The 11,489-nt window shown below is 39.1% G+C and overlaps 1 protein-coding gene across 4 annotated transcripts in view; it reads left to right on the top strand.

Annotated features, from left to right (window-relative positions):
* The first annotated feature begins 88 nt into the window (after positions 1-88).
* Positions 89-11,489, top strand: part of Pms1 (PMS1 homolog 1, mismatch repair system component) — a 77,156-nt gene continuing 65,755 nt past the window's right edge. The window contains exons 1-3 of one of the 4 annotated variants that reach the window (XM_048345092.1): positions 89-190; positions 1,288-1,412; positions 11,171-11,322. In XM_048345092.1, coding sequence (XP_048201049.1) covers positions 11,191-11,322 — 132 coding nt within the window. In that variant the 5' untranslated portion in view covers positions 89-190; positions 1,288-1,412; positions 11,171-11,190. Of the gene's footprint in view, positions 191-1,287; positions 1,542-11,152; positions 11,323-11,489 lie in introns of all 4 variants that reach the window. The other 3 variants (XM_048345089.1, XM_048345091.1, XM_048345090.1) reach the window with 3 other exon arrangements.

The raw sequence follows: 11,489 nt of genomic DNA, 5'->3' as shown, positions 1-11,489 counted from the left end.
TGCCAGCAGGGTCAATTCTACTTCTCCCGGGTAAGGCGGGACTAAGGGAGGTGCTCGATTCGCGCTCCGCCCTGCGCGCGCGTACGTACGTGTTTGGGATGAAAGGGGCGTCCCGCGAGGTTTGCTCTGGAATCCGTGCCGCTGTTCACCTCTGGTGGGCGATAACTATCTACCTCGCGTGAGCAAGAAGGTAGTGTCCTGTGACTCACGGGTGTTCATCACTATCTTCGGGGCGGCTAGACACTCCTCCTCTCGACCCATGGCGGGTTCCAGCACGGACGCCGCTCATCTCGGTGGGCCCCCTCCTCGAGGGCGGGAAGCCGACCGAGCCGGGCGCGCACGTGTGGTGGGCGTTTTCCCTGCTTGGCCCTCGGCGCTGCCAGTTCCTCGCACCCTTCGGGGTGCAGGAATTCAAAGGGCTTTTCCTGATACAAAATTTAACCCACGGCTACCGTAATTTGTCTCGTGAGAGAGGGTGGCCTTGAACCCCTCCCGTGAACTGACAGACATTAATTACCACTTTCGCAGGCACAGTGTGTGTGTGTGTGTGTGTGTGTGTGTGTGTGTGTGTGTGTGTGTGTGTGTGTGTGTGTGTGTGTGTGTGTGTGTGTGTGTGTGTGTGTGTGTGTGTGTGTGTGTGTGTGTGTGTGTGTGTGTGTGTGTGTGTGTGTGTGTGTGTGTGTGTGTGTGTGTGTGTGTGTGTGTGTGTGTGTGTGTGTGTGTGTGTGTGTGTGTGTGTGTGTGTGTGTGTGTGTGTGTGTGTGTGTGTGTGTGTGTGTGTGTGTGTGTGTGTGTGTGTGTGTGTGTGTGTGTGTGTGTGTGTGTGTGTGTGTGTGTGTGTGTGTGTGTGTGTGTGTGTGTGTGTGTGTGTGTGTGTGTGTGTGTGTGTGTGTGTGTGTGTGTGTGTGTGTGTGTGTGTGTGTGTGTGTGTGTGTGTGTGTGTGTGTGTGTGTGTGTGTGTGTGTGTGTGTGTGTGTTCCTATTCAAAGACCTATCTTGCATCTTTAGGAATCGTGGATAGCAAACATCCCGGGTGGAGAGGAAAAGACTTGATTAGATTTGAAATCACTTTTGAAATCAGATTTTCTTTACCCTTGGCAGTTTATCAAGTTTGTGCCTTTTTTTTTTCTGAAATAACTTCCAAAAATATTTCAGTTGATTGAAGAGAATTCTGAATGTATATGTGCAAATACGTTTCTGTTCTTTAAAAACGTTAGGTTAGCTTTATTCTCTCCTTTAAATTGTTTCTTTCTATCTTTGGCATTATCATCTCTACTTGTATTTTAGGTATGCCTGTTGTCTTTACCCGACCTTCCCAGCCATCATCACGTTTACAGTGTTCCATTTCCCTCTCAGCAAATATGAAAGACTGACTATTCGGACAGTCTCAGTCCTTTGATGCTGTGACTCATGTAAGCGTGGCATCTTCTACTACTTTTCAAAAGAGGAGTACTGTATACATTTCAGGAAGATGTGGTTAATACAAACACCCCAATCCTTAGTAACTAAGCCAGGAGGAAGAGGACAAAATAGAAAAGCAAGTAATGACTTTGTAATATACAGTGACAGTATGGAACCCAATTATTGGGGACTAAAGGTAGGGAATGCCTCCCTATTAGAACAAAGAAGAAAAGCCTCCTTGAGAACTGATACTTGCACTAAATCTGGGGAAATGTGTAGGAGTCATATTCTAAGAAGGAGTACCACAATGTTCAGAGAAATGTTAAGGGTGGGAAAGGGGAAGCAATACCCAGAAGAAATTACTAGCTTGATAAATATTTAGGAAGTAGGATATACAGATGTAGAACATGAGAATGTCTATGATGTTTTTAAGGTTTCTAAATTTGTTTTGGGTGTCTGGATAGAAAGTGTTTGAGGGTAGGGCATTTGGTGTGCATCAAAGTGTGCATCTGCCACCTAATAGTTTTATATGATCTTGAACAAGTTATCATGTCTCTAAAACTATTTGTGGTAGAGGAATGAGAGTATACATGGAAGTGTCAAGAGGGCTTAGAGAGATTGTATGTGGTAGAGGAATGAGAGTATACATAGAAGTGTCAAGAGGGCTTAGAGATATTTTGTATATAAATTTTTTTTATCTATTTTTAAATTTACTTTTTTTTTTGCCAGTCCTGGGCCTTGGACTCAGGGCCTGAGCACTGTCCCTAGCTTCCTTTTGCTCAAGACTAGCACTCTGCCACTTGAGCCACAGTGCCACTTCTGGCCATTTTCCATTTATGTGGTACTGGGCAATTGAACCCAGGGTTTCATGTATATGAGACAAGCTCTCTTGCCACTAGGCCATATTCCCAGCCTTAAATTTACCTTTTGACATTACTTAGGGCCTCAAACCTCAAGGGTGGCACTCTACCTCTTGAGTGATGCCTCTAGCCTGCTTTTCGCTGCTTATTTCTGAGATTGAGTCTCTTGGACATTTCTACAGGACTGGCCTCGAGCTTCAATCCTTCTGGGATTGAAGTGGGATCAAAAGTGTATGCCACGGATACCTTAAGCTATTTTATCAAACAAATATATGAATAAAGACAGTTAATTAGGAAAAGGTCAGTTTGGGACAGTAAAACTGTTGCCTGCAGGTCATTTAAATGATGATATTTAGAAGGTCAGTAAGTAAGGGTATGTAATCCAGAAAGAACATTGTAGAGGGGTATAATTTGTTTCATAGGATTATAAAGTAGTTTGAAATTAAGAATGCAAGGCAAAGAAGTTGAGGCAATGGTAACTGGGAAGGAGAACACTCTTAACATTTTTATTGGTACAAGAAAAAATGCTGATAAAATTATTTTGAATGGCTCATTATGTCTATGTAGTTCTTTGTTTCAAAAGTTGTATAGTCAGAAAACGGCCAGAAGCGGCGCTGTGGCTCAAGTGGCGGAGTGCTAGCCTTGAGCGGGAAGAAGCCAGGGACAGTGCTCAGGCCCTGAGTCCAAGGCCCAGGACTGGCCAAAAAAAAAAAAAAAAAAAAAAAAGTTGTATAGTTCAATAGAAGAGTACGATAAGCATCTCCAGAGTGATGTAAGCGAAGTAGTTTAGAAGGAGAGGGAGAGAGAAAGATCTTCCTTTTTGGGTAGAGAAAGGATTTTGTTCAAGATGAAATTTGAACTAGATCTGAAATGGCACTGCATTAAGAAACGGGTCCAAATAGGTATTGCTAACAAAGGAAGATGGAAGTTTTTTTACTTTGGAATAAATAATTGTGCATTATTGAAGAGACATAGCAAAGTTAAATGAAGTGGAATGAATAGGACAAGACAGTATGATAAGGTCTGGTTTACAGATATTTGAGGTGACAGTGACAATGATGGTTAGAGATGGGAAGAGAGATCACTTTTAGGGACATAGATTCAGGTTTGGGTTTTAGCATACCTAGAAAGGGAAGAGGGGTTACAAAATGCTCACATTTTCTAGGAAGAGACCAGAGAAAACAATGAGAACAGAAGAAGTATAGATGGAATTAGATGGTGTCAGCAGTGTTCACACACTTCAGGGAGGCCAAAGAGCATGGATTTAGTGACTTATGAGATCATTAGTGAATTAAAAGGAATAGACTCTTAATCGTAGCAGTAGTTAGAAGCTATTTTTCAAGGATTTTATAGATGAGGTGGTGATAATATATATAATATATTTAATAAGTTTGGCTTTATAAGAAAGATGTGAATGTCTGATTCACGGAAAAGGGTCACGAAAAAAAATTTTTTTTTAAATTTATAGTCAAAGTGCTTGTAGGAGAATTGTGTAAAAAAAATACAAAACGTAGGTGAGGGGCTGGTAATATGGCCTACTGTTAGAGTGCTTGCCTCTTACACATGAAGCCCTGGGTTCGATTCCTCAGCACCACATATGTAGAAAAAGCCAGAAGTGGCACTGTGGTTCAAGTGGTAGAATGCTAGCCTTGAGCAAAAAGAAGCCAGGGACAGTGTTCAGGCCCTGAGTCCACTCTGCAGGACTGGGGGGAAAAAAAAACAACTAGGTGAAAAGCATTAGTGCTTTTCTTGCTTTGGGCTGCTATGACAAAATACCATGTCCTATAAGGCTTATAAACAGAAACTTGTCATAGTTATTGAGGCAGGAAGTCTGATGTCAAGACTGATTCTGCAGATGGCACCATGGATAGCTTGTGGATGACACCTTAATGTGTACTCAATTAAAAAGGGCAGAACAGCCTGGGGTTTCTTGTGTATACCAATCATGAGGGAGTTTATCTTTATGATCTAACTAACCTAATCATTTCCTAGAGGGCTTAGGCCTGTATCTCCCAGTAACTTCACCTGTGGGGTTAGGAGTTCAACATAATTTTTGGGAGGACACAAACTCTTCATAGCAGTTGGTTAAGAAAAAAGAGACGTTAACATGACATTGAAAGAGGAGTATAGATAGAGATAAAGACATTTTATGAAACCAGAGGACACAGTAAGATGGCATATATAATAGGTAAGGTGTGATGGAGTTCATGCTATGAATCATCATGCAGAAGGAATGAGGAAGTTGGGGGTGAAATTGAGGGGAAAAAAAGATTTGTAAAGGTTTTGTAGAGAATAGACAAAATGATGAAATTAGGAAGAAATGACCAAACAAGTAAAAGTTGAAGACTGGGTTTTATATTCCCAGACTTGTCCATCAGACTTTTTCTTAGATCTTTAGAATTATCAAACCAAGGTGAAAAAACTTTCGAATGCAGGTTTAAAGAGTTGCCCACTTTAGAGCTTGAAAGTAGAGTTGTTCGTTTAGGAGTTTGAGAGATATGAAGTTAGTTCCATTTATCCCAGATTCTTTTAGCATTTTCATGCTAAGCACATTAATACACTCCTTATAAAATTATCCTATTTTTTTTACTGCAACCGTATGATATTATTTTCACCACTTTATAGATTAGGTGATTGAATTTTAGAGAACTTAATTTTCTCAGTATTTTGTAAATAATAGTTTGAGAGCTTAATTAAAACCCAAGGAGTGATTTTAGAGCAGGCATTTTTAACTACTATGTTCAGTACTCTAATAAAGTATAATGTAAGCTACATACAGCAATTTAAATGTTGTAATAGTCAAATTTAAAGAAGTCTAAAAAGAGGCTGGATGTGATGGTATAGGCCTGTAATCAGAGTAATTGAAAGGAGGAGGAGGAAGGAGAATCATAAGTTTCAGGCCCACCTGGGTTACAAGAAGAGATTCTGTCTTTTAAAACACAGGTTAAGTTGGACATAGTGGCTCGCAGCTATAATTCCTGCTACTTTTGAGGCCAGGGTCGAAAAGGCCAGCACAAGCAAAAGGTTAGGGAGACCCTCGTCTCAATCACAAAGACGTTGGGCATGGTAGAACATACTTGTTATTCCAGCTATGCAAAGGAAGAATAAAATTTCTTAGTGCTACAGTTTATATAATGATTTCTTAACTATAGAATGTCACAATATTAAGCCTTTTTTAAAAAAAAATATTTGTTTTGTTTTTGTTGCCAGTCCTGGGGCGTGGACTCAGGGCCTGAGCACTGTCCCTTGGCTTCATTTTGTTCAAGGCTAGTACTCTATCTCTTGAACCATAGCTCCACTTCTGGATTTTTTCTATATGTGTGGTGCTGAGGACTCAAACCCAGGGCTTCATGTATACTTAGGCGAGCACTTTACCACTAGGCCATATTCCCAGCCCCGATTTTGAGCCTTTTTATAAAAACAATATTTCATGTTTTTTTCTCCTTGGTTTGCAACAAGGTCTCACTGTTCAAGGGAACTCCTGCCTCAGTCTACTGATTGTGCTAATTACATGTATGTACTGCCACACCTAGTTGTTACTTAAATCCTATTTAATTTGATTCTTGCAGCAAATCAGTGAGGTATTTCCATTTTCTTTTGATAATGATTGTATGTAAATGTGTGCATGTGTGCGAGTATGTCAGTACAAGGGCTTGGACTCAGCTTCACACTTTTGATTGTCTTGCTAGCATTAGGTCTGCTTCAATTAGGTCCCCAAACTGCATTTTGCTGGTTAATTGGGAGATAGAGTCTCGGACTTTTCTGCTTGGTCTGGCTTCAAACCACAATCCTCTGAACTCAGCCTCTTGAGTAGTAAGGATTTACAGTTGTGAGCCATTAGTGTCCGGCCTAATAGTGTGTGTGTGTGTGTGTATAGGAAGGGTTTTTCAAAACCCTTTTTGGAAATGAGTCATTAAGGCAAATGAAAAGCCCCCTACCTGTAAACTTTTAGCATGAAATTTTCTTGCCAGATTTGGTGGCGCTTTTAAATTGTTTGGACTAAGAGTTTTGTAGCTAAAGTAGTTGCTAGCAGAGAGATTTTGGTTGGTGGAAAAACAAGGGACCCCAGATGCCAGCACAGAGATTTGACCTTCATCTTTTCTTTTCTTTTTTTTTTTTTTTTTGCTATTCCTGGGCCTGAGCACTGTCCCTGGCTTTTTCTTTTTGCTCAAGGCTAGCACTCTGCAACTTTAGCCACAGCGCCACTTCTGGCAATTTTCTATATATGTGGTGCTGGGGAATTGAACCCAGGGTTTCATGTATACAAGGCAAGCACTCTTGCCACTAGGCCATATTCCCAGCCCCTTGACCTTCATCTTATCTTTGGAAAATACATAATTATACTGGTGTTTAAAGCAGATGAATATAGTGGGCAGTTGGTTATCTGACATATCTAAGATTTGACTAGTAAAAACTGAGTAATCTAGATAGTCTTACTTCAAAAGAGCTCAATGGTTTAGAAAGATTTAATATCTCTTCAAAAACATGGATGTCTAATGATGTGTAAGTGAAGCTGTTAACTTAGTGTAAGTCAAAAGACTGTTATCCACATTCCAAGGTGATAAGCAGTGTAGTTATCCCCAACTGCAGATCACACATTACTTTCATGATGGTACAGTTGCTCTTATTTTTCAATTATTACCATAGTACAATTCGCCAACTATCTGTTTGTAAGGAATCGTTATATATATATGTATAATATACACATATGTACATATATGATAAATTTACTTAAATATTACAACATAAAAGGTACATAAACTCTTTATTTTCATGTATACATTGTAGATTGTTAAATAACCATAATAAAAAAGCTTTCAAGGGGCTGGGGATATGGCCTAGTGGCTAGAGTGCTTGCCTCGTATACATGAGGCCCTGGGTTCGATTCCCCAGCACCACATATACAGAAAATGGCCAGAAGTGGCGCTGTGGCTCAAGTGGCAGAGTGCTAGCCTTGAACAAAAAGAAGCCAGGGACAGTGCTCAGGCCCTGAGTCCAAGCCCCAGGACTGGCCAAGAAAAAAAAAACAAAACTTTCAAAACTGAGAATGCACCAAGTACTGCATAGTTTAAGTCTTTAGTTGATAAATGAACCACAGGACAGCTTCAAGTCAGCTGAAGAAGAACTCTTTTTAAGATACATTTGTTTCTAGAATTACAAAGTTTATTTGTCTTTAGTGATTTGTGAGTTGGATCAAGGCATACTTGATACAGACATTAAAGGAATACACATGAGGTAAAAATTTACTCTAACCTAGTTTATGCTTGTAATCCCAGCTATTGTAAGGCCAGTATCGGGAAGATAATGGTGGTAGAAGGCCAGTATGGGCAAAAAGTTAGGGAGACTACATCTCAACAAAAAAAGCTGGACATGGTAGAAAAAAAACCCTGTCTTTCCAGGTAGGAAAGGAAAGAATAAGTGAAAAGACCAGGGTCCGCACCAGCCTGGACACAAACATGAGATCTTACCTGAAAAAAAATTAATATAAAAGGGCCAGAGGCATGGTATAGGTGGTAGAGCACCTCCCTGCAAGTTGAAGGTCCTGAGTTCAAACCCCATTACTGCCCCCCCCCCAAAAAAAAATTCCTAACTTGTGATAGGCCCTAGGTTCCATTGCTTCATCATTTCATGGCTTTGTAAACTTTTGTCAACCTAAATTTTTATAAAGCCAGTGACCCTCCAATGGACAATATGTATTTGGAATAGCATTATAGTGGGAATGAAAGTGTAATGGGAATACTTATGCTGCTTGGTGACAGTGATTAATCACAAGTGGTGTTAGTATAAGGGGTAAGGCAGATCTCCTTGCGGAAATAATGTTACTTAAGGTTGAGTGGCCTTTACCCAAAGTTTCCAATTTTTGAGCCAGTACAGGAGGCTTGGACTCAAGGCCTTGAGCGCTTGCTCAACTTTTCAGTGAAGTCTGCACTGTACCACTTGAGCCACACCTCCACTACCAGCTCTTTGCTTGTTAATTAGGGATAAGAGTCTCACAGATTTTTCTGCCCGAGCTGCCTTCAAACTGGGATTCTCAGATGTCAGCTTCCCAAGTAGCTAAGATTATAGGCATGAGCCTCTGGGACATCAAGCTTACATGATAACTATATATTATATAATAATTATAGTTAGGCAATCATGTCTAAAACTTTTCCTTATAACCACCTGTCCTTAATTTCTTGTGTGTGTGTGATACAACTTTTACATATCTTTTATATCTTACATTTTAATAGCAATGTTTACAAAGTACCTCCTTTTCACGTTTAGAGGATTAAATTCACTCCCATATTTAAAGTCATTACCACAGTGTCTAACATAGAATAGTATACATGTACTAAATCTTGTGGATGTCTTCATTATTTTGATTAGTGCAGCCTAGATGTACAATGGTCAAGAGTCATGCAGACAAGGGAGTTCTATTGTGTAATGCTGGGAGTGATACTATACAGAGAGAAGCTATAAAGGATGATCTAGGGCTGGAGGTCTTGTTTTTAGAATGGTAGCATTAAGTGTTGGGTCGTGGGCTTAATACTCAGCAACACCACCAAAAAAAAAAAAATAGCAATTACTGTGAGAGAGAGCGAAAAGATTTTGATACTATTATTTAGGAATGGATTATTCTAATAGGAATATCTAGAATTAGAGTGAGAGATTATAGCAGGCAGATGGAAACACTTGATTGGAGTTTAGTTGGAGAAAAGTCAGGATTCCAGATACCTGTGACAGTTACATATAAACCTTGGGAGAGAAATTAGAAAAAGTTATTTCCTTCTAATGTTATTGTGGATTATTTTCTTTAACCTGCTTTGGTCATTAGACCAAGTCTAATTACCTAGGAAATTAAAATATGTGTGTGTGAGTGTGTGTTTGTGTGTGTATATATACACCATTAAGACTCCATTGTCACAACTCTCTGTTCAAAATCAGATGTCCTGAGCTTCTGGGGAATGGTCTGTGCATAGAGAAAATGAGATTGATCAGAGTTTCTCAAGAAATGCTAAGACCCACGTAAGACAAAGTGACATTCTTTTTCTATCACTGGACTTCTCTCAGTTCTCAATAGGCCTCTGTGCCCAGTCAATCTCCAAATGGACATCTATTGGGAAGGTGACAAAGGGTGTTGTGCAAAAGGGGTACAGTTACATAATAGGACAGTGAGTACATTTCTTGTGATATCTTACACCTTCGTTTTTCTTTCCCTTCCCTAGATCAGGTAGGCATATATACAATACCCATTGTACCCAAATCATCTCCTCTTTATTTTATTGATTTTTGCTGCTAGAATTTTATTTATTTTTTGCCAGTTCTGGGTCTTGAACTCAGAGCCTTCACACTGTCCCTGAGCTTCTTTTGCTCAAGACTAGCCCTCTACCACTTGAGCCACAGAGCCACTTCTGGCTTTTTCTGTGTATGTGGTACTGAGGAATCAAACTCAGGGCTTCATGCATGCTAGGTAAGCACTCTACTGCTAAGCCACATTCCCAGCCCATGCTGCTGTGTTTTGATTCTGTTTCTTTTTCTTCAACCTGATTATTTCATTCTTTCTACTAATTTGGGGTTTGGTTTGCTGGTTCTTTTAGATATAGTGTAGGTTTTCTAGTTCAGTATCTTTCCTATTGCGTTAAGAAAAGGTTGTTACAGTGTCCTTTTAAGCCTTCCTTTACTATATCCATGGATTGTAATAATATTTTCATTTTCATTTGTTTCTAGGTTCAGTTCATATCTTGAAATTTGGCATGAAAAACAATTCACTTTATCATGCACTAATTACTTAACTAAGTTGAATTCTTTTACTGTAATTATAATTTAACTATTGAATTATGGTTGAGAAATTATTCATACCAATGCTATATACATAATTTCCGCCTCAATTTCTATCCTTATGACATGTGATCTGCATGTGTGCTCAATCTTTCTTTTCTTTTTTCAAATTTTTATTATCAAACTGATGTATAGAGGTTACAGTTTCATACGTTAGGCGTTGGATACATTTCTTGTTCTGTTTGTTACCTTGTCCCTCATATCCCCCTCCCTCCCCCCTTTCCGTTCCTCCCCCCCCCCCCCAGGTGTTCAGTTCACTTACACCAAACAGTTTTGCAAGTATTGCTTTTGTAGTTGTTTCTCTTTTTTTACCCTGTGTCTCTCAAATTTGGTATTCCCTTTGAATTTCCTACTTCCAATACCAGTAAACATGGTTTCCAATCTACTTTCGACAGTTAAAAATTGTGGCTGATTTTTTTTCCTATCCCATTCCATGATCCCTAATGAGAATATTCTGTAAGTTAACGAGAGAAGTTTTACTTATTAGTTGGTTGACATGTTATGTTAGTGTGTGTGAAAATCACTTGGTCAGCATGGAAATGTTGATTTTGTCTGAATGATTTCTCCCTAAATACTTCAGCTAGTATTCTACTGAGGACTATCTCAAAGTCTTCTAATAAAGTTCAGTGCTTGGAAAAAAAAAAGACTCCATTGTCAAACATCAGTTTAATGTCCATTTTTTCCACTAATTATTATTGCCCTTGTTTATTCATATTTACTGGTATTATATTTTATCTTTATGTTTATTTTTTCATCTAATCTTGTTTTAAAGGTATTTCCCTTGTTCATAGTTTTTTTACTTCCTAGGTAATTAGATTACATATCAACAGAGTGCTTGCTTGGATTTAACTTTCAATAACTAAATGATGTTGAATATGTTTCCATGTTTCTTCTCTGCCTTAGTTATCTATAAAAATGGAGATGATGGGGAACCTGGTTCAAAGGATGTTGATTAACACTGAATGTCCTTAAAATAGAGCCTGGCATACAGTAAGGCAAATAAATGTGAGCTGTTCTACCATTATTGCTATCTTTTTTACTACTCAGGAAGGTTTATCTTCTCATTTTTACAGTTTGGGTTTTTAATCTAGTTACTCTACTAAAAGCCAGAATGAAACAGTTGCCTGCAGCAACAGTTCGCCTCCTTTCAAGTTCTCAGATAATCACGTCAGTGCTCAGTGTTGTGAAGGAGCTCATTGAAAACTCCTTGGATGCTGGTGCCACAAGCATAGAGGTTAAGCTGGTGAGTATCCTCCAGGAGCTGCATGCCTTCAGAGCCAAAAGGACCTGACAAGAAATTTTGTTTTTTAATTAATACCTTCTTTCTATGTACTTGCTATCTTCTTCTTGGCTTCTGAGTATATTCATTTTTTTCCTTTTTGTTTTTTTTTTTGACACAAGACTTACTCT

The sequence above is a fragment of the Perognathus longimembris genome, chromosome 4, assembly GCF_023159225.1.
Source record: "Perognathus longimembris pacificus isolate PPM17 chromosome 4, ASM2315922v1, whole genome shotgun sequence".
Lineage (NCBI taxonomy): Eukaryota > Metazoa > Chordata > Mammalia > Rodentia > Heteromyidae > Perognathus > Perognathus longimembris.
Note: the sequence above shows the minus strand (reverse complement) of the source record. Positions and strands in the feature narration are given on the sequence as shown.